The 27701-nt window shown below is 41.9% G+C and overlaps 1 protein-coding gene across 1 annotated transcript in view; it reads right to left on the reverse strand.

The window, feature by feature from the left end:
• The window catches only part of NDUFS2 (NADH:ubiquinone oxidoreductase core subunit S2), a 117989-nt gene that overhangs the window by 39437 nt on the left and 50851 nt on the right, over positions 1 to 27701 (reverse strand). Inside the window, exons 6-11 of the mRNA XM_078671264.1 lie at positions 26778 to 26852; positions 23892 to 23969; positions 22915 to 23000; positions 16255 to 16374; positions 15285 to 15414; positions 9717 to 9812 (exon numbers count right to left, since the gene is read on the reverse strand). Coding sequence (XP_078527390.1) covers positions 9717 to 9812; positions 15285 to 15414; positions 16255 to 16374; positions 22915 to 23000; positions 23892 to 23969; positions 26778 to 26852 — 585 coding nt within the window. The remainder of the gene's footprint in view (positions 1 to 9716; positions 9813 to 15284; positions 15415 to 16254; positions 16375 to 22914; positions 23001 to 23891; positions 23970 to 26777; positions 26853 to 27701) is intronic.

The raw sequence follows: 27701 nt of genomic DNA on the forward strand, positions 1-27701 counted from the left end.
TGTTTTGTTGTGTTCTCCTCCGGAGAGAATAAACCTTGTTTCCTGCTTTCCAGTCTCCAGCGCCTGCCTCTTCATTGCTTAATAATTTGTGGGTTACAGAGGCAATACCGCCGGGCAAATATCGATTGTCCCCGACCCTAGGTTTTACACTTCCCGGACACAGGATTTGTTTCCTCTTTAAATTTGGCCAGGCATAGTTCTTCACCAATGTGAGACTTAAGATCCTTTTGGGCGCATGCAAGCAGTGGTACAGAATAAGACTTTCACTAGAAATACCTTATTACAGTAGCCTTGCTCAGATATGGCCCTCAGGACCCTAGCCTGCCTCCTTAACACATTTTATTTATTTATTTATTCAAAGTTTTATATAGCGCGAACAAGATCCTTACAGATATCAGAGCGCTTCACAAAGACAGGGTAGGGGCAGTGGGAGTGAACAGAGATAATGGGAGCAGTATAATAGTCACTAACATGATAGGATAATAGTAACATACATAAGGCATATCAATATACACTCAGGTAAACAAGTAATATAAGACGGTACAAGTCATTGATCTCAACACAGAGGTGTTCAGGTGCACCTTGGGTGTGTGAATGGCTTATATCAAAGCCTTAGTGTAGAGAGAACACTGAGTGAGGGTATCAGGAGAGTGAATCAGTAATCCAACGTGTATCATATATTGGTAGTGACACCAACAAGTTAGAAGTATAGTGCCAGAGGACAGGTGAACAGTGATACAAAGCAATGGAGAGTCTCCGATCCAGCACCAATAGTGTTCAGGAGATCTTGGCCAGAAGGATGGTTTTCACCTCTTTCTTGAAGAGTGCAGCGGAGGAGATCAGCCTGGTTTCAGGCGGGAGCGCATTCCAGATCCTGGGTGCCATTCCAGAGAAGGAGCGCTTGTATGTTTTCTCTTTCCGGAATCTACGAGGTTTCAGGAGTAAGTTTTTTGAACTTCTATTGGATCTCGAACCTCCTGATATAGACAACTTTTGAGCGAGGTAGTTGGGTGCATTGTGGTGCACGGCCGCGTGTGTCATAACTGCAATTTTTAACTGTATTCTGGCTTCAAAAGGTAGCCATTTTAGAGCCTTTAAGTCTGGGGATATATGCGAATGCTTTCTTGAGCCAGTTATGAGTCTCGCTGCAGCGTTCAGGGAGGCTCTTAAGGGTGCAGTTGTGGATAGCGGGAGTCCGCTGAGGGCCACGAGTCCGTAGTCTATTCGAGGGATGACTAAAGCTTGTACCGCATTTTGGAAGTCTTCAGCAGGGAGGAAGGGTTTAATTTTCCTCAATGTGTTGATTTGGAAATTAGCTGCTTTTGTGGCTTTGCTAACGTGCTGCTGCATGTTGAGCTTGGCATCGAGTGTGATGCCTAGGGATTTCGCCGAATCCACGATGGTAGGTTGGACATTGAGTGCTGTAAGGTTATTGAGCAATGTTTGGGTGGTGGAAATTTTCGCCGGGGGTGAGATGAGTAGGAACTCGGTTTTCAGAGCATTTAGTTTGAGGTGATTGTCTGCCAGCCACGATTGAGTGTTTATGAGCATGGAATTCAGATGTTTGATGTCTTCCGGGGATTGTAGCTTTAGGTAGAGTTGAGTGTCGTCGGCGTACATATGGAATTGGACATTGGAAGCTTGGAGCAAGGTGGCGAGTGGTTCCATGACGAGGTTGAACAGTGTGGGGGAGAGAGAGGATCATTGTGGAACACCTAGATCTGCAGGCACAGGTGTAGATAGCACATTGTCGATCTTGAACTTCTGTGACCGGTTGTGAAGGAAGGACGAAAACCATTTGAGAACAGTTCCCGATAGACCCATTCTAGTGCTTAGCAGCTCCAGCAAGTTCTCATGTTTGACCGTGTCAAATGCTGACGAGAGATCAAGAAGGATGAGGAGGCAGGACTCATTGCGATCAAGAATTTGGAGGGCGTCATCAATTATGTGTGTCATAGCTGTTTCCGTGCTATGTTTCGCTCGGAAGCCTGATTGATGAGGGTTGAGGAGGTCAAATTGGTCAATGTGTTTAGTTAGTTGTAGTTGGACACATTTTTCCAGCAGTTTGGCCAGGGTGGGGATATTGGTGATGGGCTGGTAATTGTTTAGGTCAGACGGATCAGCTGTGGGTTTCTTGAGTATAGGCGTGACTTGCCCCACCTTGAGGGAGTCTGGAATGAGGCCTTGTTGCAGGGAGCTGTTGACGATTTTGGTCCAGAGAGGGAGGAGCAAGGGGATGAAGTCTTTTACTACACTAGCAGGTAGAGGGTCTGTGAGGTGATTAGAGGGCTTCAAGGTGCAGAGCAGTTTGTGTATTTCTTCTTCCGAGTAGGTATCGAAGTGCAGCCAAGATGCCTTGTTTTTAGGTTGAGTGTAAGACATTCTGGTGTTGTTGGGGAATCGACTTACATCCATGATGAGGTCATTTCTTATATTGTCAGTCTTTATCTTAAAGAAAGCAGAGAAGGCTTCACAGTGTGGGGTGTCGCTAGTTGAGCTGTTTGATTGTGGGGGTTGTGTCTTTGTTTGGGTCTTGATTAGTTCGAACAGCTTTCTTGGCCTGTTTTTTGCTTGGTCCAACTGGCGTCTAAAGAAGTCCGCCTTTGTGCGCTTAATTTTCTTGAAGTAGGCATTTCTCTTGTTCTTAAGCCTTTTGAGGTGAAGTGCTGAAGGGTCCGATCTCCAGGTGCGCTCTGCCATTCGCATAGTACGCCTGTCGTCATTGAGACTATCATCATACCAGGGATTAGAGGTTTTGGTGGAGACTCTCTTCAGTTGCAGTGGGGCGACTTCATTGACTACTGTGTTCATAGAGTCAAGGTAGTGGTCCATCAGTGATTGAACATCCGAGGCACCTGAAGGGGGGAAGGAGGAGATTGCTGATGTGGGGAGGCAGGGTAGAGGTGTTGAGGTTCTTCATGTCCCTTTTCCATGTTTTGGATTTGATTGGTTGAGCTGGGTTAAGTTTAACTTTTTCATTGATAAAGAAGGTGATAATATGGTGGTCAGACCAGTCGCAGGGTTGAATCGCCTCCAGTTGTGTGGAGTTCTCTTTGGCAATGATGAGATCGAGTATCAAGCCTTTGTCGTGTGTTGGTCTATCGCATATTTGGGTGAGGTCAAGCGCATTAAGGAAAGTTTTGAGGCCATTCACCACTGCATCTTTCTGATCGTTCCAGTGGAGATTGAAGTCACCCAGGTAGACTTGGGTGGTCTGCCGACCGGCATTGGAAGTGATCATGTCCATGAGTTGTTGGGTGAATATGAGATTGTCACCAGGCGGGTGATAGATGAGATGTAAAGCACAAACTTGTTTGCCCTCGCTGGTGATGTCGAGGCAGAGGAGTTCACTGGAGGGGAGGGAGGGGGGGTGGGGGGTGACTTTAGTAACGGAGAGGTTGCTCCTAAAAATGCATGCAATTCCCCCGCCCGTCTTGCCAGGAGACCTGTCCAGCCTGATGATGTGATAATTGGGGGGGACTAGTATGTCCATAATCGGGGCAGAGGCTTCAGTAAGCCACGTTTCAGTTAGAATGGCTAGGTCCAGATCCCTAGCTGAGACGAGATCAGCGATGTCGGAGGAGTGTCTCTGGGCCGATCTGCAATTGAGTAGGATGCATTTGAGTTTGGGAGAGAGAAGGGTGGTCGAGCTTTCTAGTGTGAGGGGAACTTTTCTGAGGTTGTTAGGGACGGAACCTCTGTTGAGTGTTGGGAGCCTCAGAGGGTTTGTAAGAATTGTGGGTATGGGGATGTGTGTGTTGGATATGCGTTTTACCGGACCTGGGCCATAAGAGCGTAGTAGAGAGCATAGGTCACGGTCCGACAATGTGTTGAGGACACGACGGGGGCGGTGGGCGTTAGTGCGAACGGGGATAGTCGGCCAGCGCGGGTGTCGTTGGAGGCGAGTGTATGTAGGGAGGGTGCGTCGTTTGTGGGGTAGAGGGATGGTGGGAGGTAGACTGGGCTGTGAGGAGAGAAGCTCTTTTATTGCGTGGACATCTTTTTTGATTTGTAGAATATCCTCTTTGACTTGCTGGAGGGTGTATAAAGTCTGGTCAGGAGGTGGATTAGGGATGGTGTTTGTGGTGAGAGCCATTGGTGAGTCATTGAGTAGTGAGCTGGAAAGCGAGCAGGGTAACGAGGGGGTGGATATACTAGTGTTGTTGGAGGGTTCTGTGGTGCCAAGGAGTGGGATGGCATTCAAAGTGGGGGCCTTTTTGTGGGCGAGGGGCGTGGGTGAAGTAGGTGAAATGGGAGGTCGGTGGGAGGCATGGGAAGTGACGTCAGTGGGAGACGGAGCCGTTGGGTAGAAGAGTGAGTGAAGGCTGAAGATAGTGGGGGAGACAGGAGGGAAGTGGGGGCTGAGAATAGGAGGTGGAAGAGAGGGGGATGCTGAGGTAGGAGAGGCGGTATGTTCTGTATCTTTTGTTGGGAGGGTGAGCGTGTCTTGGGTGGGAGTGGGGAGGGAGCTGTGGAGGGAGAGGTGTCCGCCGTGGGGGGGATGGGAGGGGGCGGTGGATAAACTCCAAATGGTGGTGTGTGCAGATGGTGGCGTGTGGGTGAAGGTTAATATGTCAGATGTGGGAGACTCGTGTGTGGGAGTGGGGAGAGGGCTGGGGAGGGAGATGGGTCTGCCGTGGGGGGGAAGGGAGGAGGGGGTGGATAAGCTCCGAGCGATGGTGTGTTCAGATGGTGGCGTGTTGTGAGTGGGAGTTGTTATGTCGGGGGGAGAGGGATGGGGGAGGTATGAGTGGGGGTATGATGGGTCATGTTAGTGGGGCGGCTAGTATATGGGGTGAGGACATTTATGACTGTTCTTGGGGAGTGAGGGGCGTTAACAGCAGGTGGACCATTTACTGGGGTGCTAGGGGTATGGATGTTGTAGGTGGGGGCTGCGATGTCAGGGGTGGTAATGCTGGTGGAGTTCTGGGTGGGGGTCCGCAGCATGGAAAGGTGTTCTTTGAACTTGGGGAACAGGTTGTCTAGCAGTTCCAGGTTCTTATCCGTGGATTGAATTAGGACAATCCCGTTATTGTAGATAGTAATGGTAGTCCTGCCAGGGAAGAGGTGGGAAGGTGTGATAGAGAGAGTTAGGCCATGAGATGTTTTCCGGGTGGTGGAGACGGTGAGTAGGGATAGGAACGTTTTTCTCCATTGGGCTCTGCGTGAGGTGTGGAAGATGATATCAGTATTCAGGGCTCCATTGCCCTGTGAGAAGTAGGTGTCGGCAAAGGGTGTTTCAGGGTGCGACCTCAAGAAGTTATGTTTAAAACGTTTAGTGGCTTTTTTGGTCAGTGTGGGAGGGTAGTTAATTCTAAAAGTGTGCGTGCCGTTGAGCTCCATTTTAGAAGGCTGTGATGTTGGGTGTAGGAGATAGGACGACAATAAAAACTGTCAGCCGCTAATTACAGTGCAAAGGAGTGACACTTGTGAGTGATCAGTGTGTAAGAGGTAGGAGTCAGTGCATCAATGTGTAAGAGGTAGAAGTCAGTGCACTCCAAGAACAAGAATGCATAGGTGCAGCTTACTTAATGTATCCTATATGCGAGGTAGCAGTCAACTTACATCATGTACAAACTATGAGAGGTAGAACCGGTTAGGTGGAATCATATTTACACATCAGCGTGTACGAGGTAGCAGCGGTGTAGTCTAGGTGTAGAAGGTGGCAGGGAGCAGCTTACATGACTAAACGAGGTGGCTGAGGTAGTACTAATAGTAATCAGTGCAACATCGTGAGGTACCTTACATCGACGAACCATTCTTAATCCCCTTGCGCGACTGCGGTATACATAGATGGGGCAAAGAATAGAAGACTATCAGTTAGTACCCTGGCAGTATTTGTTAGATATTACTGAGGGCTACGTTTCGAATTTTAAATATTATCAACTAGCAAGTTGGGCAAAGGGCCTAGGAAAGGATGGCAAGGGGAACCAGTACTGGGAAGACAGGATACGGCAATGACTGCTCTTGCGGAAAGAAGTTTCAGAGCGTTACTGGATGCTACTCCAGGCCGGGGAAGAGGTGCAAACTCTGCTCACGGAGATCTGGAAGATGGAACTGCCAAACCAGGATCTCAAATTACTTTGGCAAGTATCTATGTCTTATTTGTGGCTATCTGTAAAGGATGCGCCGCTTAAGAGAAACCATCTGTTTACTGTCCATTAGGCCTATTGGACAACAAGGAAATTGTTGAAGCTTGGAAATTGGGTGGCAAGAAAGTGCTTTAAGTGCAGTGAAGAAAATGACGACAATGTTCATATGTTCTGGCAGTGCCCTTCAATCCAGATCTTCTGGCACAAAGTTGTTAAGACTCTCTTGGAGATTAGGGGTCAAGAGATCAAGGTGAGCCTGGCTTTGGTAATTTCCGGGGTGGTTGGTGGAAGGGGGGATTAATTGCGTTTTTCTAAGGCACAAAAATCACTTATTTTTGTTCAAATTCTGCTTGTATGAAGAGAGTTATGTATCAAGTGGATTCTCCCTTGCCCCCCTGGAGTCAGAATGGTTGAGTTCAGTACAAAGACTATCTAAACTAGACCGCGGCACCTCTCACTCGAAAAGAACACAGTTCTGGGAGATATGGGGAAGACTAGTACAATCATCACCCTGTTGGCACTCTCTCTTAAGCACTCTTTCTTTTGTGCATAAACATATTGGTCCAATGATTAGCAGTATGCTGTACTGGTCGTATGGGACCTGGGCTGCCGTCTCACGGTCGTAATCCCTCTCTCTATAGACTTTATTTGCATAGGTGGCTCAGGTCTTTGACATGGCTGGCTGATTTTTGGCCTGTGATGTTCGCATACTTCCCTGGTGGAGAGATCAGGCCTTTCCAGCCATAGGTTTAAATCCTCCTGGCCCCAGCATAAACCAAAAATGAGGACAAAAAAAAAAACCAGTGCATCTATTGGCAGAAGGAGTTGAGGATCTAATTCCTTGAAGAGTAGACACAGCATCTGAGGGCAGATCTTCGATCAATGTATGGAATTGTAGTCAGACCTCAAAAATCTAATTTTTTTACTAGCTCTGCAGGTTGAGTAACTCAATCTACTCGACCTAACTGTAATGTACTTGATCCATAAACTGGTCTCAAATTGTGTGATCATTGGACATTTTTTCTTTTTTACAGAGTCCCCTTTTACTTTATTCTCACATTTGAGTGCACCTTCAAATATGGAAGTTCAGCATTTCTGCTGTACAAAATAAACGATTTGTTTGATTAAACAGACTAAACGTTTTCTCCACATGTAATAAGATTCTAGCCCACATATAGGGTACACATGATCCCTGACGTGCCTCTCAGTTACTTGTAGCATTGCCCTCAGGGCAAGGACAGGAATGCTTCACAATTCGTGTTTAAACACTCACTTTTAATAAATATATTACTAAGGCATGATGTGGTAAGGCACTGTCATTTACAGATAGTACATTTCCCCCAAAAATGGCCAAAAACCTTCCCACTACCTTGCAGCTTTACTGAAAAAACTATATAGTGTATTAACAATAAAATGTAAAAATTGGATTCCAGAAAACATATTTATCATTTGCACATCACCAAGTTAAGTGTCCTGATTTTTCATCCTATTAAAATATGTTTTTCATCACACAGAAGTACAAAAAAATGGGTTTTCATACTGAAATATATTTTGAAATGTTTGTACAGTTGAATTACTAGCTATTTGAATGTAGTGTAGGACACACATGATACCCAACAGACTTTCATTTTAGACTTTGTACAGCAGGTCAGACATTTCACTTTACAAAATCTTGGAACTCTGTAGTTAGAGAAGGAAAAATAATTGTAAACTGACTTCGGTCTCTGAACACAGAGCAAATGTGACAAGATCATAACAAGATTTAAAGGCATTTTTTTTGCTCCTTCACTTTCTGACTGAACAGAATACCTGTTCCTTGTCAACTCGCCAGAGAGGACAAGTAGGCCTTAAATATAGTTCGACCTGATAAAATCTGACTCGTCATAGCAAGTAGGTTTTTTGAAGCCTGATCGCTGATGCCAACTCACTACCTGGTTCACCTTTGATGTCTACTCTATTAAAGACGACAGCAACAGGTTATCGTTCGGGCACTGGAAACTGTTGAGGGATGTATGTATGAATTAGGCCAGAGGAATACATTGAAAATATTCTTGGATGAGCCTAAGCCCAAATCGCAACACTCTGTTGACGATTAAACAAATGTTTCGGGTGAATCAGATGGAAACACCCTGATTTCATTTAGCCCCACAAATATTGGAATAAGAACTCTTTGCTTTGATGATTTTCTATCAATTTTCGATTGTCCTTTTCAAGAACAAAAACAAAATGTCCTAAACACTTGAGTACTTCTTTTATTGCTGGGGGGTTTTTTTTTTTTAATAAACTCCAAAGTATGGCTGACTCTGAAGCTAACCAGTATGCATATGACCTCAATAGATATATTCCATGCCTCCTTATGCCAAGACATTCTATACTGTAAAAGGTATGGTGAATATGGAGGTGCCATTTAGAGTGAAGTGATGGTTGCCCTCTTGTTTCTCAACCGCTTTAGTGGCTTGGCCCCTGCACGCTTTAGTGACTTGAAGGACTGCACTAGTAGCTTGTAATGTAGGTAAGGGTGACCTGGGGAGATCAGCAACACGACTACCAGTAGTGGTCGGCAGTCTGGTTGATGATGTTTGTCCTCTTTCTCCATGACAGAAGTAGACCCTTTGAGACTGCAGGCTGACCAAGAATCTGTAAATTTCAGTGCCCTGTTCAATTAGCTTAACACTTTGTCACTAGTATAATAACGCTCATTTACAGTTAGAAGCAACTGCAAAGTCAACCATTGTCACCTCAAAACTGCTATTTTGTCTACTGGTGAAACCTTGATTTAATGAAAATGATATCTATAAAATGACCTGATGTGCGCCTATAAGTCAAGGGTGAAGGCAGGCATTACAAAATACTATTAACATGCTTGTGCAATATTGAATTAAAAAAATTAAATTAAAAAAACAAAAATATAATACATGGGTGCACAAATACTATGGCACTTAATGGGTTGAAAACAAGGATCAGTATCTTGAGAAATCTGATCTCAGCCTTGCATCGGTTCCAAAAGGCAATGGATGCAATACATGCTCTGAATTTATAGCTAAGGGGACTCAGAAACTACCCAAAAACTAATTTGCTAAACTAAAAAGCAGCCCCTGTAAAGAGTATCAGGGGTGTATTGGTTGCACAACTGGATATTTGCATTAGTCAGACAAATAAATCATAATCAATATGTAAGGTTCCACATTTCAATGTAATGAAAATGGAAATCTTTAAGTGTAAAGGCAAACCACAGGAGAAAATCATTTATAACAGAATATAATACAACAGAGGGTCAAGCCCACTGAAGTGTCCTGTGACCTAAAAGAAAAAGAATGGAAGTCGAGATGGCACAGGCATGGCAGGCGGTCTTGTACGAAACAGAGCCAGCTTTTCTGTAGTTATTTAAGCAACAGACAAACACTGCAAGACAATAACTATCAAAGCAGAATTTACTGACCAATCGCCCTTGAAATCCAAAACAAAATTGAATAGGAGTGCGTATTAGTAAAGTAGTCTTGGCAAACAGTAAAGAAAACACAAAATTAGTGTGAATGGGATTATAAAGCTATCGGGATACAGGTCAGGAAAGAACTCAGATGCTAATACCCAATTTGAACAGCTGAAAAAATTAAAATGCAGTACCTTAGGAGCTTCAATAGCAGTGTAGGTGGCTCCCGGTGGCACTTGATATCCTTCAGTATACAGCTTGAAATGGTGGATCAGCGATTCCATAGATGTCTAAGGGGAAACAAGAGCCACATAAAACATATTCCAACATACATACCTATGGTGACAACACCTTCACTAAGACGAAGCTGAGGTTTCCAAACACAACCATTATCAAGGCTGTAGCCAACTTACCGAAAACATCAACCTGACAGGTGTGAACTTAGCTCAATACTCTCGCCAATCTTGGTCAGTGAGAAACCCCATAGGCACCGATGCCGATAATGGACTAATTTGGACAACTTCCTGAACAATTATCATGATGTGACAAGCATGCCACAACTCATCTATCCCCAAACATTTATCCTAGTCAATACAACAGACAGGCAGCATACTCTCTACTAATACAACTCGTTTTTCCTATGTAGTTTTTATCACTTTTAGCATTGACATACGACAGGTTTGTTTTTTATTTACATTTTAACAGAAATTGAGGGATGAGATGAAGTGATATTCTCCTCACACTAGTACTTCGGATATAGACTATCTTTAAAGTTATGGTTTTAGCTGCCATATTTTTGTGCTTATTTCCCTTACTTAGGGATGCAGCGAGATGCGCATTCACTCAATTATTTGGGAGAACTTAAGTAGTGATTGTTGTTTGTGAGTGTTCTTTGCAACTTGATATCTGGCTACGATTGGCTTCTTTTTAACAAAGATACAAAACATTTGCAATTGCTCATTATACGTAATCAATGCTTTCGTTTTTCAAGCAAAGAGGAATTGCAGAATGAAACCGTGTTCTTGTAACCACTCCCAATCTGCGCCTTTATAGCAGAACATATGTTGATAGTTACATAGAGTGGAAAACCAAAAGTTCTATGCCACACATTTATTTTGCCAGACCTAGGGTCGAGAATAAAACAATTACAATACAACCCCAAAAGTTACTTCACTTTCGATTAAGGTGTATTTCAGAATTAAATGTTCATCCATTATATCAATTGGAAGCAAAAGGCGAGGCTGTCATTTAGTCAGACCTCTGAGCAAGGATCACAAGTTGATTCAATTTCTATGCAAAAAGGTTGTGCTTTTTATATTAAGGCCGTAACATATTACAGTCAAAATTTTATTTTCAGGAATTTTCATAGTTGTTTCGGGGTGATGCAACTGACCATGTCATGAGTGATTAAATATGTGAGGTCATAAGCAGTGCATTGCAGGGGTGTAAGTTATAGTTAGCTCAGGCAACTGTAACTGCTGTATTTCTATGATTTAATATGAGTGAAATGTAACCCTAACGTCCCTGTAACCTTTGTTTTTTTCCAGTGACTTTTTAAGGTTTTTAAAATGTTATTTCCCAACTATAACACCCCTATAATTATGTTTTTTTCAGTGAATTTCTACGGTTTCATTTTATTTCTTAAGTGTAACCTGTAACCTTTCAGAGCAAGTGTGTGTGAGCGCATGAGTGTCTCAAAGGGTGTGTGAGTGGGTATCAGTGGGTCTGTGAGTGGCTACATGAGCTTCTGAGATGGCCTGAGTGGGTGTATGAGTGAGCATGTTACTGGATGCGTCAGTATCTGAGTGGGTCTGTCAGTGGGTGCATGAGTCTCTGAGTGAGCCTGTGAGTGGGTGTGCGTCTGTCTGAGTGAGTTTGTGAGTGGGTGTATGAGTGTCTCATTGGGATAAGTGAGTGGCTGGTGCTGCACTATGGAGGTGAGGAGGGGGTGTTGGGTCAGGGAGGGCTAGGGGAGTGGTCGGCCTCAGGAGGGATACAATGCTGGGCAGGAGAGGATTGCCTTGTCGCATCACATGGTGCAAATAGGCAGAGCCGATGGAATTGATCGATTGTGCTGCTGCAGCTATTTTTGCATAATTGTCACATTTGTCACATAAACCATCGTTGGCTGCATAATCTCCAGATTTTAATGAGAAAAGTAATGTTGTTTCTAGCTCAAATGGTTCAAAAGGTAGTGAAGCCTCATTGATACAGGATTTATTTTTAATGAGGGAGGGGGGGGGGGAGGCCCCCCTCCTAGGGCTGGTTTCGACTCGGAGGACCCCATCCCTCGGGCCCAATCATAAACAAATGGGGGAGGAGGGCCATGCAGCCCCCTGCTCGGGCGATTTTGGGCCCGGGGACCCACCCTTCTGGACCTGGCCTGGTCACCTGGGTGCCGCAAGTATGCAATGGTATCACTGGGGGAGCTACTCGTTAGTAATGTTAGTAGATATTGTACATTAAACGTGCATAATGGACGACTCATTTAAGTATTTCTATGTGTCACTCTTCATTTGTTTCAGATGATTAATAACTTTTTTTTTAATCGTCGCAACTTCGTGGCAATTTGTCACAATACAATGTTTCATTTTCGCGGTGATGTGAAGATCACGTGTTATTTCAAAAAGTGTAAAACAAGTATTCACACATTTTAAACTATGTTTGACAAAAGGCGTTTACTAACTTACTGTTTAAACTTATCTTTCTGCATTCTTTTTTTTTTTACTTTAAAAACTATTTCCCAATTTTGCGGTGACGCTGGAAGTCGCAATGACATCCGTAGTTGCGAAGACTGCATGTTTGTCAAACAGTGTAAACCACATATATACACATGTTTTAAGCAATGTTTGAGAATACACTTTTAAATTGTATTTCCTGTTTTCCAAGTGACGCCAATAGTCATGATGACTTCTGTATTCGTAAACTTCATGTGCCTATGTAAGAAAATGATTTGATTGGACAAGACCGTTTTCATTTATTGCTTTATGGCAAACCTACAGCATATCTCAGAGGTCAGTTATGTCTACTAAAACATTCTTTTGACACTTCACAAAGAGATTATACATGCCACGTGAAGTTGCCTGTGTGACTCCATAGGCACATTCTGCACTAGTAAGCCTGACCAATGTTAAACACTGCATGTTTAACAAAGCCTAGCAGTCTCATACTACACATGACTCAGTATAACCTGCCTCTTTCTGCCCATTTCTGTCCATCATTTTGTCTTTTTTTCCTCGTTTCTGACCATTATTTTGCCTCTTTCTGCTCGTTTCTGATCTCCATTTTGCCTCTTTCTGCTCATTGCTGACCCGGTATTGCCCTTGCACGAGTGAGCTGCTGAAAGGAGCAATCCTGTAGTTCGTTTCCCTGCCTCCCTCACAGCGGACAGGGAAACAGATAAAACTCTTCTTCGAGCAAGCAAGCACATTTCATCAGCTCTCGTTTGCTGGAAGCGGAGTGTTCGCTCCAACTTGGTGGGAGTTGCCCACCCATTACAATATTTGAGCACCGGGGAGGAGGTGATCCTGAGGGCATAGAAATGCCCAAGGAAGGGGCCTGAGCACCCCCCCTCCCCCACCCCCTTAAATTGTATTGAGGTCTGGATGCCCCTGGGACCTGGCCCTCCTTGGGGCTAAATAGTAGAGAAGCACGAGCCACGGAACCAGCGCGACTCCTGCTGAAAAAGCTATTAAAAGAAATGCTTTTTGCCCCAGGCTGGGTCAACCACCCCAACCCCCACCAAGAGGGTCAGTAACTCCTACCCTCACTACTCCTCTTTCTTATTTATCTTTTTAACTCTGAAGCCAAGTCCCAAGATGGCTGCCAACACTTACTGCTTGAAGTGTTGGCAGCCAATCACATTTCAGTACGAGGACTTTAGGATCCTCAGAGGATCTGCTTCCTTATATATATATCCTTATTTCAATTTCCTTTAATATCTCCCAAACTACTGAATGAATTCACAGTAAATAACAAAAAGGGTTCTTTCAGGACAAAGAGATACCTTTCGGACAAATTTGGTGTAATTCCGTCCAAAGGTTCGGGCTGAAGTCACAACTAAAATCTCTTTGGGAATTAACACTGGAAACACACTTCTTTTTTTAACCCCCCCCGGACCTTTTTATCGGATCCCTCTTGACGGATCGCCCCAAAACGTTTCATGCGCAACAAGAATCACCGGGGCACTTTATGGGGAAATTTTTTGCAGATTAATCAAATGGCACCAAAGATATTGTCAAGTCAAAAAACACTTTTCCTCTGAAAACATGGTCCTAACTATAACTATCTACTGGCGACCAACAGTAGGTAGGTAGATAGATACCAGGTGCCTGAACGGGGGGGGGGGGGGGGGAGCGTCATAATTCATGGTGGCTACAAGCTCTGCAATATCAAATTCCCAAGTCAAATCCAAAAAAAACGGCTCTAACGCTACTTGGGATGATGCTAAATGAATTGATGCACACTAGAACATCTTTCAACTGATACAAGGGCCTTGGTCACATGTCACTTGCGACTAAGGCCACTTTTTCAGTCGAAATGCCATATTTACATCTACATGAATTTTTTAGACGATACGAGCAGTGGAAACAACATTTTTGGGTGTTGGGGCAAAAATTAAGTGATTACTCATTTTATCCACCCGTAGGAAATTTAGCTCACGTATAAAGCCTGCACCACTGAAAGAAATTCCACCAAACTTGCCATGAAAGTAGGATTGTATTCACAAAGCATGCTTCCGTTTGCTGTAAATCCATTGAGAAGTTGTTGTGATATAGATGTTTTTTAAAAAGCTGATGATAAGTTAACACTTTTGTATATCTCTGCCAATTTAACTTGAGTCATAGCTCACGATTCCTGTCATTTACATATTACATTTTTTTTTAAATCTGATTGGCTGGATAAGGGCTCTGAAAAAAAAAGTAAAATCTTGAAACTCTAAAGTTGGTTGTAACTCGAGAGTTTTGTTCTGTGGAATTCATTTCTGCACAGTCCTGTGGGCCCCAAAAGGTGTAGAAAAATAAAATCCTATACCAGTCAAATAAAAAAAAAAAAACCCACCACAAATGGGTACGTGACTCACGCATCAAAAAGGCGCGTTTAGGTCCCGGAACGACCTGCCACTTTCTGGGTGCTAAATTTGAAGTTGTTCCTTCCAGATGTTTTTTCTATATTAAAGAGAAAACCTTCCAAAGGGAATTTGGGACACTTCTTTTTTGCGTGACAGATCTACACAAAGCTTGTCATGACAGCCTTCAAGGAAATTAAACATTTTTCGTTGGGAAAGTTTTGTGTAAATTCATTCAACTGCACTAAAGTTATTAAGGAAAAAAAATATTTTGTAACGAAACTCTGATACAACCATAACTAAAGCTACGCTATTGCAGCCTCAGCAAAATAATATATATATACACACACACACACACACAGTTTATATATACATAGAGAGAGAAAGAGGAGTCGTGTTAAAAAATTTTAAAATCCCCTCTCTGATTCTATGTATGCTACAGATACAGCGCTCTACAGATTCATGCGGAGTAGTCATATGATCTGATACTTTCTAAAAAAAATATGCTTAGGAGGGGCCTCGAGCTACCTTCAAAAGAACTCATCTATGGCTTGTCGTGGTGCCCTACAAATGTACATGATGGAATTTGCTAACTAGTGAAGGGTCCATTTATTTTACTGAACACATTTTCAGGTTTATGGAGAACTGCACAAAGGAAATGAGGCTGTATCACTGATTGATTGCGCTTGTTCACCTTCATTTCGGATCGCTTTGGTGGTGATATTTTAGCATCATCTACTTTAATCTCCCCTTCTGGCATTTTGTTAAGGCACTGCAAGCAGATGCGCAAGGACTGGCGCATCTCTTCCACCCGGCATAGGTACCTGCAAAAGTGAGTTCACAAAATTAGCTTTAGTTACCTCACTGAGGATAAACAGATAAATGATACTTCTGTAAAGCAACTGACAAATTTTAAGATGTACCAAAACATAATGAAGCGAACTGGAAGTAAGCCATTACCCGGTCCAATTTTACAGGACCTATTTTTTTTAGGTTTTTTGTACTTTTACTATACAAATTAAAGATGGAACTCACAACTATTCACAATTAAGTAATGGAAATAATGAAAGGATCTATCTGGTGATATTGGACTACAATTCAGCTTCATATTGCTCAACCATTAAGTAAGGATGATCGCATTCTAGATATATAGCTTTTAGAGAGTGCAAACAACCAACACTCCCCCAGCAAAAAATATATTTAAATATTTACAATAAATATCCGATCTTCCTATTTCATCTCAAAAAACCCTTTTGCAAGTAAAAGTGGTGGTTGTGAGAGTTTCTTCCTTGCACTGTACACCTCGCACTTATCAACCTTCAATTCAGAATGTGACGATAATCTACATCTCTTCACCGAGAAGGGTCCCAAGGATACCAGTGAATCAGTTATCAGACATGTATATATTTTCGAATGGTGTTTTAACGTAATTAATACCTGCTAGGAGCATACTACGCTGACCATATGGAACAGGAAATTCGATCATGCCCATAATAACTCACAAAATACACAGCCATTTACATTATTCAGCCTAGTGGTTGTGAAGCTTATTTCTGTCAGGAAGGGACTGAACAAACTGAAGTAAAACTTCAAAGTGTATAGGCAGAGAGTGCGTACAAAAGGCATTTAATGTGCGCTCCAACGTAAATAGCATTAAAACTCACCTGTCATAGCAATCACCCCTTGATCCAATGGGTACATCAAATTCCACTTGATCATACACATCATATGGCTGGGACTTGCGGAGATCCCACTGTATTCCAGAGCCTCGAAGCATGACACCACTACAAGAGAAAAATAGATACAGGTAATTGGTAGAACCTTTAAATGTATAACAAGGAAAGGTTTCTCATTTGTAATCCTAGCTCTCGAAAACAGATATCTTCTAGGAACTCATAATAATTTCTTCACACCAGGGTAAAGGAATCCAGAAACACATTTTCAATACAGCAACTTTTCCATTTTGAAAATAATTACATGATGAAAACCTACTCCTATAAATGCAACATTTCTGAATTAGTTTGCTTTCAATATACTAGATTTCAAAATGTACCACAGAATACAGGGAACACCTCGGCTGAAAAGTCCACAATAAATTGCTCTACCCAAACGAAAAATAAGAAGAAAATAACTTTTTTAATTTTACGTGGTTAACTTGTAGTTGGAGAAGGTGATCTTGTTGACACTAATCCTAAATAGGCAAGTAAGCTCAAATAGCCCTGCTTTCCCTCTCCCTTTCAGATGCTGCATGAACAACTCGAAGGCGGCAAAATCATCTAAGAAAACATCATTTGAATTCAAGTGGAAGAGGTTCTGATTTTATTGCTCAAGATGAGACAATGCCACAATATCTTCTACATTTGACTAAAGCGTATTCCGATTTCTTCTCTATAAAATGACATTTATTGCACTTTACCACAGCACAAAATGCACTTTTCAGACAAAGTTATCCACAATCCCTGTGGTTAAGGATTTTTGAAGGGCCTCAACAAAATATCATACTGATTTGTTATGAAGGCATCTCTTCTATTAAGTAGCCAACCTCTCTCTGTGAATTGCACCCAATAGTTTCAAAACAAGCAGACCCTTCATTAGAATCTATACATAAACTACCCTTCCTCAAATGTTGAGGATGGTGGTGGAAACTGCAATTCCAGCCTTTTGCTGAAACAAGTCTTGCATTGTATTCTATCTTTTGGTTTCAAGAAAAACACATCCATCAATCCTTCTAAAGGCCATTTTAGATTCCTGGATAAATTGGAGTCTTTTATTTTCCTCTTTCCTTCCAAACCTAAACTCCTCGCCAGCTGTGAAATGGGTAAATATGCTAGAGTTATTAAGAGCTATTGTATATTATCTTCTTACAACTGCATGCCTATGCATAGGCATTCCATAGTTACGGCTTATAACCGAGATCTCAACAACAGTTTGTGTTCTTTTGCTAGATAGTGTAATTTAATAACCTAGCTGGAGCGCATCCAGCATCAATGAGAGCATTGAAAAGGCTAACTGGTGACTTGCAGTTAACCCCATGCTTCACTCTGAAAGAGGGAATAAAATGATGCTATTCTGATGAGAATGAACAGATGCCTGAGGGTTACATGACGTCTTTGCTGATTATCGTTGCTAAAATCCTGGCTCCAGAAGGGACATGATTGAAACCAAGCTTCTTTGTACAATGTTTGTTTGTTTAGAAAACATTTCGGTCTCTTATCCAGTTGGATGTGCTTCTCTAGGCGAATTGATAAGCTGGTTATTCTAGTTTGACGTTTATGAATATTACATCCTATGATGGAGCAGGAGATGTAATGCACTTGTAATCCTGGTTGTGCAACATGAGTAATTCAGTAACACTCCTCCCACTTACTGTTAAGTCTGGAGCACAGATGGAAATTAGTATTTTAGATATTGACTCTGAACGTCTCATCGCAAAGAACTGCTGGACTTTCATAGCCTTCACTAAGACACTGGAGCTCCAGATTCCCTATACAGGCAGAAAGAAAAGGCCTCTCTGAGGACCACGCCTCTTAGCATCATTACCCGTTTGTTTATCCTTCTTGCAAGGCACTACACCAGAAAACGTTTTAAAACAGTAAAGTGGAAGGTTCTGAATAACAAATCGGGGGAATGAATTTTTTCCATCGATTCAGATTAAATCCGAAGCAAATTTATGTGACAACTAAAATAAAAACCATTTTCGATAGTCTCCAGTCTGAATCGGGTCTCTTGCCATTTTTTTTTAAAACAAATTTTATTGGGTTTTTTGTCACAAAACATACATCAATTGTTGCATTTCCTAGGTCATTCTATTTTACTTGAGTGGTTCTTTACATTAGAATCCTAAAAAGTGGACCCTGATATAAACAGGATCAAGGATAGGAAATCTCAATAAAGGGTATTCTTACCCTAACTTGCCCCATTACTCAAGAAATGATAAAATTAACTCCCTCCCCCCTCCCCAATTCCCACCATCGGTGTGCGGGATATATTGCAGTCATTGTGGTTCTTAACACCTTCAATGCTAAGGCAATTCCCGCTGGGTGTTGAAATATCAGATTTCCCATTGTTCATGACAAGGTCAGCTCGTCATTAGCACAGCTCCAGTGTACTGCATGACGAGCTGACCTGGTCATAAGCATGGAACAGGTTAAGCACAGGAGTCGTCAGGCAATGGTTCGTGCTATGTACCTGTCGTGTTATATGGGGTATATTCCAATCATGGTGTTAGTCCTCCGGGTCGTGCCGTGTGTCATAGTCATGCAGTGTTTGTACCAGGGCCTCCCACGCTTGTGCCATTTCCAAAGCCTTGTTGTTCTGTTGTCGTCGTGCCGATTGAAACCTCAGTATGCTTTCCCCACCAGCCCATTTAAGAAACTAATTTCGCCATCTAGTACCCGTAGGACCCATCATTGCCTTCCAGTGTCGTGTAATTTCACGCTTTGCTAGGATGAGCCCCATGTCTATGAATTTGCTTGTGATCTTATTTTTAGGGGTGTGAGGAAACCAATGGAGAACCCCAACAGCCATGTCAAACCTCAAGCCTCGCTCTGTTACCTCATTAAGAGTGTCACCCACTGTCTTCCAGTAAGGATTCAGAATAGGACATGTCCATAGCATGTGATCTAGCTCTACACCAACTGCCTTACACCTGGGGCATCCCGCGGAATCTACAGCAAAGTATTTTTTGATCTTCCCCGGGGTCAGGTATGCTCGGTGGAGGATGTAGAAGTGCACTAGTTGAAATCGCGCATTACGCGTGCTCTTCCAAGCCCTTCTCAGCAGTTGTGTCCACACTGTCTCAGGAATCTCTCTCCCTAGATCAGCTTCCCATTTACCCTTTAGCGTCCCCAGAGGAGGTAATCCCTCATTAGTCATTCTGGAGTAAAGGCATGTGACTGCTTTAACCGTTCCCGCTGCCATCATAGTATATTGGCAAGCCATCGTCGTTCTCGGTTCAGTGAGCCCTTCTTTCCAATGTGCTTGTATTGCACGCGTGAGTGCCGAATGCAGCAGGAAGTCCCCTCTAGGTAGTTCATATCGGTCTAAGAGTGTTGGAAACGGCAGCAGCGTCCAGTCTTCATAAAGGTCCCCCAGGACTTGGATCCCCGCCTCCTCCCATTTCTGCAACTGCGACCAATCTCCGCCATGTGGCATTGCTGTCAGCATTCCTAGCGGAATTTCGGGGGCATATGGGTGTAGCACACCCGCCCTACGTTGTGTCCTGTTCCAGCATAATCTAATTGTTTTTTCCTCTTGCGTGAGGTCACGAAGGACTAATTTCTGCTGCATCGCTATATAAGAGAGCACATGTCTAGGTATTCCCAGGCCCCGTCTATCCTCCGGTCCTCTGAACTCGCGTGTTATTTCCTGGGTGTAGATCTGTAATTGAGTTGCTAAATAATATACTTCAAAGTCGGGGACAGCTAAGCCCCCTTCCGACTTAGGTCTCATTAGTGTTTTTAGGGCTACTCTGCGTCGACCTGTCCCCCAGAGGAAGGACACTATCATAGATTTCAGGAGCCGGAAGGTAGCAGGAGGGATCCAAATGGGAAGCGTCCTAAAATAGTATAAGAGCCGTGGGAGCGCCACCATTGTAAGTAGCGCTATTCGACCCGCCACTGATAGTGGGAGAGTAGCCCAGAAGGACATACTGCCCTTCGGCGCTCTGATACCTCGGGAAATATTGCCCTCCAATACGTCGGCTGGGGTGTGGTAAATGTAAACCCCTAGATATTTCAGGCAGATGGGTTCCCATCTGATCGCCCTGGTGGATCGGGTCTCTTGCCATGTATGAGTCACTTCGAATTGGCTTTTCCACCAAGTGGTTTTCCAGGATACCTTTTTATTTCTATTTAGAAGGCATTTGAAACATAAGAAAGAGATGTTCTTTTAAAAGACACATTGACATCGTGATTTTTTTATTTTGTTTTAAAATGAGAGATTTTCTAACTTTTATATGTGCCTCACAAAACGCTAGACCCAAAATTGGATTGGAGACTAAAACATACCTGTACAAAGAAGTGAAACACAGGGTTTTCCAACAAATACGAGTAGACATGTAAAAGTAAAACACCTTATTGTATTTTCTCTCCTAATAACACCTTAGTAAATCTTGTTTAAGATCATATTGCACATGCTATGAAGCTGCAATGTAATTATAAAAATTAACCAGCAAACATTATTTGTCAAAAGGAACGTGATGTTTCAATAAAACTGATCTTTCGTTGCTTTACCAATGTAACGTTATTTCCAATTAGACCCAACCCTTTGTAAATGTGCTTTGTTTTAGATAGAAGGTTCTCAGACCGTGTGTCGAGAACCTAAATTTAATCCAGTCATGTTTATTCAGTATGTTCTGCGCCAGAGAAAAGTATAATCCAAGCGATAAATGAAAGAGAAAGTGTAAAGAAGTAACTAGTAAAAAACAGGAAGCAAAAGTACCAGGCTAGTGGAAAATGAAGTCTTGCAAAATAAAAGAAAACGAAACTTTACAATTAATGGGGTCACTGCATACAGTTTCCCTTGCGGTTTTGGGCAAGGCTGAAATTGCTCAACTCCGGAATCATTTATGAGCACCGCCTGCCCTCTGGTGTCCATCATTGGTATCTGCTCTCCTGCGAAAACGAAGTAGCTTTGGTAGAGTTCGTAATAATGCTCAGAGCTATTGAGCTTGGGTGAAATGTAAATCACGCCGGCTTAACTTCGCGACTTTCGCATTGCTCGAAGTTCCAGAAATTAGACAATTACGCCATAAATGAAATTACACACCATTGGCGGTAAAAATGTACACCGTATGCCTGGGAACAACAGAAGACGAGCAGCTGTTTAAATGCATTCTTGCACCCAAAAACTGACGCGAGCATGCATTTCATGCTAAAATACAGCACAAAATGACCGGTTTGGATTTTGTGCAATTCTGCAACAGTTTGCATTTAAGGTGTCTTTTTGGATAATGCTATAACGTGGGACCGGGAACCCTACAAGAGCGTCTTTTCAAAGCTGAGAGATATGAGCAGAGACAAACTGGCCTACCAGGCTCTGGGTGTTTCGGTGGGCTGACAGTTTCTGGGGACCTGCTGGCCACAATCGTATTTACAGTGCTTCTAAATAAACAAAGCAAAAACAAATGGTTTTAAGGTACGCTTTATGCCCGCTTTGAAACCATTTGTTTTTGAACCTCAGTTACAGAAAGTATAATACTAGGCCTGAGCAAAATTTTAATTATGCCGGCGTAATTTGAGAACTTTGCGTTATTCCCACAATTATGCTACTTCATGAAAATATGCACCATTTGTAAAAATTTGCAGTGAAAGGCACCGTTCGTCATAAAACTTTACTATGAACGACCTGTGGTGTTTTATTTAAATGTCTCCTTGTGGCCAAAATTTAGGATGCAGTCTGTGCCAAAATGTAGCACGAAATGACTGATTTGCATTTTGATTAATTTGCTGAATTTACATAAAATTATGTTAAGCAAATTACGTAAATTTCACTCACCCCTATATAAAGTCATGGTATACAACACTGCCCAAAGGAGTTAAGAGTGCAAATGTTGATGTGAACTCCAACTCCTTGACACTTCTTTGTGATGTCTTTTAAGCCAGGAATCCCTTATTCTTACCTTCAAGGACAAGCTGTGCAAAATCATGTGCATGGTGTTGGAATTATGCAACGCAAAGTTTAGTCAGTGCAAGTTGTTTACGTTTATCATTATTGACAGTCTTTGTAAAAAGCCGACACGTTACTGGGGCAACTTACAATTTATTTATATTGATGCCAACACTGCATTTGTGTCCCTAAGGTAGATGGAGGGCTTCGATGCCCAGGTTTAGCAGCAATGTACTCTGTAACATCCTTCTAATTCTATATAGAGGTGCTTTAATACATTTCTTTAGTCCACTACTTTTTGACTGGAAATTATATTTGTCTTTTTTAGTCTTGGTGTTAAAATCTCAAGACCTTCATCTAATTTTAGATCAATTGTTTACCAGCTTCAGTTTGGGCAATTGAATGAAGAGTTTAAAAACATTTCAACACCTACAACTGCATGCACTTAAAATAAACAATACATAAGCACATGAAATGTTTCTCAAGAGAACACAAAAATGAAAACCATCATCTGTGATAAGTCTTCTCATGAGAAGCAAGAAGTTAAATTCAAAACAACACTTCTGTGTTTCACCTTCCTAAACTCTCTGTTGGGCACACTCTACTACTGGCCAACAGTTCTCGAGAAAAAGCATTGAACTGGCAATCTGAGTAGAAAAGCGTTCACAACTGCACACGCAAAGCTTGGTGGTACAGAGCTACTAAGGTTGAATTACCTAAAGCCATAATTAAGAGCATCTTCTGCGGATATTACACCAATGTCCACGGTCCTGTTCTTCCAGATTCGATTATTGGTCAGCATCTTTTTTTTTAATGATACATGAAAAGAAAAAAAACAAGTTAGGAAGTAACACAGAACAAGTTTTGCCCTTTTTCCTATCACAGAAACGTTTTTGTCAGTCATTCATTATTTTGCCGTTGGAAGTTTCAAGCCATCGTTGAAGTAATGCAATCTAATCGATTTGTAGAGCGCATGGCTACACGGAGGCTTCCCAGTGGTAATCCAAACCAGCAGATCATTATGACCGCCCATACTGATAGCTAGGGAGAGATGACTATTTGATGAATAGCCATGTCTTCAGAGCCTTTCTGAAGGCGGATTCGGATTCTATTTGACACATTTGGAATGGCAAGGAATTCCACCGTCTGGGCGCTAGGTACTTAAAAGAGTGACCAACCCATATGGATCTGCGGATTCCGGGTGTCGTGAGGAGAGAAGTAAGGAGAACAACACAGGGTCTTGACTCTGACCCAGTAAGGCTAAGCCCAAAGTAACAAAAGAACAGGGACATTCCAGGATTATACGGTTCGAGCGCAGAGAATTTTAGGTCCCTTTCTGAGGAAGGTCCTATGCGTGACGCACAGAGATTTCAACTGCATCCGCAGCCAATAGAGTACAGAACATTGAAGTACAATCAAATGGTCAACTAAGTCATTTACCCACTCACTGCTTTAAAACGTTTCACAAACGTTTTCTGCGTTTAAAAAAACCCCAAAAAACCCACAAAACTGCCCAACTATGTTTAAAGGCGCTCTTCACAAAATATTAAAAGAAAGAAATGGAGAAGTAAGTTAGGTCCATATAGTCTGCTTATTTCCCAGTGTACTGAAACACCACAATCTCTTCACTGTCGGGCATCTGCTATGACACGCATAAGCAATAATGGTATTTCTGTCATGATCCAGTGCTTACCTCTTCCAGTTCGTCAATACGAATCGAGAAATTTTTTAGGAACTCATAAATGTCATCCATGAGGCCAATAGGCATGTCCTGAAAAAGATGTAAAGACATTTTGTAAGAGGACAGAACGAGTCACATTTGAAGCAGCAGCAGAAGAGCAGTCCGCTAACATTTCAAGTAGTGCTGAAGCATCAACAAGAGGTGTCACCACTCCTAAGGGCTAGAAATAAACCAAGACAGAAACATGACTTTTGCACACTGTCCAGCGGTAAGATGGCTTCAAAATGCTGATTTCCAGGCTTGAAAGTCAACACTCAATAAGAAATACATTAACAAATGAAAATAGGTTTTTTGAGGGGATAAAGCTGTCATTGCTTCTCACTCACACCATTTCTATGGCCACCTACCACAGCTGCTCAGTACAACAGATAAACTTTCCACAAGGCAAAGCCAACTTTATTGGCTGGTAGATTTCAAAAGGATTTTCCGTTCACAAGAAAAACAAAATGAGTATATTCCCCTACCACTCCACATCCTTGGCTCCTTACCCCATTAAAAAAAAGCTAACTGTAATCTGGCCAAGTCATTGCGTATTATTTTTTTTTATTTCAGTGTTGGCTAAGCTGCTGTACAACATGGCTAAAAGAAACATTTACAAAGGCGATATCACCTCTCATAGGCGAGACCTTTGCAAATAATGGTTTAAATGAGATAATATGGTGAGTGATGTGTACACCAGAGACCACCCGTTACTATCTGCATGTAGTGTGAACACCATTTTGCATGCTTGGTTTTGTTTAATATTCCAAGGTGCTCGTTATAAGAGTTCCCTCTGCAGCCAACATCCCATCGGCGTTGCAGAAGACTGTACATTGTCTTTGTTTTATACACATCTGTTTCTTTTCCCAGCTGTATTCATGACCTTTCCTGAAGTCTACGTTATATACACAGTTCTCTCTGCTGGTTGTGTCCATGGCAGTTCTCAAAGGCTATGCGGGGACAGCGGTCTAGTCAAGACCTAAAAAGTAGGGATTTTTAGAAGCGCTAATTCCATTTCTCAGTCTGTGCCAGGCGTGGAGGAGCATGGGCCAAACCACTTTGCCAAGGAGCCAGGGGGCACTCAGAAGACGCCCATGATTAACAGCTACCGGAGTGTACCCTATCTAGCCACCCTCTCCACGGAGTATTGCATTTTCTTCCCACATAAACAGCGGAGTTAACCTTTACAAAGATCCTGAATTCTGATCGGATGGAACAGACGACAATGTAAATCCTTCTCCTGCACAGCGTGCTTGAGTTCAGAAGCAAGATCTAGAGGTAGCCTCTGGAAAAATGGATAAGGAAATATAGATCAATGATATAAAAACTGTGGTTAAGGTTATATAAATATAATATAATAAATATAAATAAATATAAATAAAAAAAATTATATAAAAACTGGACCTCTATGAACTCTGAGGACAGTCATAGTGTTTGTACAGCCAAAGGCTGCGGATGGACACTATGTACCCAAAAGTGAAGTCCACATTTGATGTATGAAACACAAAAGTGTAGGATTTTTCAGAAGGCAAAATGTAGTGCGCTTTGAGGAAAATACGGAACTGGCAGGAGACTAAATGCATTTTTGACCAACAGAGAGTGAAAGATAAATAGCAATTGGAGATATATATATATATATAAAAATAAGAAGAAAAAATAGAGGGCAAGCATTTTATTTAACGTATTTTCCATTCATGTTAAAGGTCCTTTACTTTTCACCACCGGTGATAAAACAGAGTTCTTTTATAATTTTTTACAAAATATCTTTTAATGACATTTAGAATTTCAAAAGTTTTTATTATTACTAAGCGATACTGCCGTAAACCTTCTCGTTCTGCAGTGGATTTAACAAACAAGCAGTGAAACCGGATTTTTTTCTGAGATGCTAAAAGCTCAAGGATTTGGTTTCTCAACATAATTTAGGTGCATATTAAGTAAAGCACAGTAAAGTGAATGTCAATGAGGAAAATGGTGGCTTTCAGCGCTGGAGCTTAATAAGGAAATTAAGAAACGGTGACTTGACTCTTGAGCAGCGACAGAATTCTGAAATCAATCTCTTTATTAAATGTCTAGTGCTGGAGATAATGTACATGTATATGTATATAAAAATAACACTATTCGATTTTGCATCTGCTTCAATCAGGCCCACAGATGGGCACACCTCGTATCATGTCAAGCCATGTGAAGAATACAATGTATTAATCCAAATTTACAAATCCATAAAAGCATGGTATATCATAAGATAGAGAAAATGAAACATACATTATCAATCAAAAGTTCATAAAATCTCTGTTACATTCAATCCTTAGTACCCCAAATGAACTGCAAGTTCCATCTGTGGGCCTGATTGAAGCATATGGAGATTCAGCCCATCCAGGGCTTGATTGAAAAGCTGTTTATATTGTAAATATGCAATTTTGTAGTTGGATAAGTTTATTTTTACTAGTTTCCAACACACAACCTCTTGGACACAAGATTTGAAAAGTAAATACTTATGTAGATTAGACATTCTAAGATGGCGATATATTTGCTGTTTAGTTCTGTCCTTTCTTTTTGTTCATGTCAAGCATACGATGACGAAACACAATGTGATTTAAAAGTAGAGTCTAGAGGGCAGCTGGAAGGTCCTATTCTGTCTTGAATAAGACCGGCGCTAACAATTTTCTGCTGCACAAAAAAAATAACTATCATGGCAGGTTTTGAGGAGTATAAATTGTTGATGCAAGTCTATGACCTTTCAGTGCTGCTGATAATCTTCTGTTGTGCATAGCTTGGGGATCTAAAATTAAACTGTACAGCTGTCCATGGAACATGATGTTGGGAGTTAGCCAACTTGGGCAATGGTCATTTTCTGTTTACCTGGTGAACTCCTCCTGGACGTACATATGCTGCATGCATCCTTGCGCCAGACACCCGCTCATAAAATTCAAACATCTAGAGAGATATTAAAACAAAATCATAAAACATTAGGCTCTTGTCTGCAGAAGTAAAAAGTTAATAGAAGTTTAAAATCACCAACATATTCTAGGTGTATCATCAGGAGTTGAAGCCAGCTTGCAACTCTGAGGATCATCCTACATTTAAGAACTGGCAGATTTTGAAACAGATCAACAGATCATCATTTTAGCTTTCGCATGTTACTTTCATATCCACTGTAAAAGGTCTGTCACAAACAACATAAAAGGGGAGTACGAATGTCATTCTCAGAGAGAAGGAATCTGGCTCTGGTTTTAACTAGGATGTTAAAAACTGCTCAGGTTGGTGATTTGTCTTTTACAGTAAAGGTTGAGGCAAGGAAGTCTTAACGTACCCTTTCATATGCTCTGTATTGGTAAAGTCACATATTGCGCAGGCAGTTATGAATGCTGCCATCAAAGCTTCTTTACACTGGATAGCACAGTAAACAACACTTCTTGAAGAAACACAACATGCCTAACTAGAAGCAAACAACTAAAACACAGTTGTCTCACTTTACCTGTTAACCGTATACTGTGGCATTCCTGCTGGGATTGTACATGGGTGGAGGGGGGGGGGGAGGGCAACAAATACTGAGAGTTAGGTTGCCATGACAGTAAACTAAAATCCTGATTAAGTCTGATCTTTTATTAAGCAATGGCTTTCTAAAAATGCCTGCAAACGTCAAAACCAGCAAATCCCTTTGAGTTCTTTGAATGTGTACTGCCGCTAGCAGATGCTGCAGCAAGGCAGGTAGACATTTTTTGCCTTGGTTTTCTGTTATTAATACGAAGTTGCCATCAAGTGTTTTTGCGTATTAGGAATGTC

This window comes from Lissotriton helveticus, chromosome 12, assembly GCF_964261635.1.
Source record: "Lissotriton helveticus chromosome 12, aLisHel1.1, whole genome shotgun sequence".
NCBI classification, from domain to species: domain Eukaryota; kingdom Metazoa; phylum Chordata; class Amphibia; order Caudata; family Salamandridae; genus Lissotriton; species Lissotriton helveticus.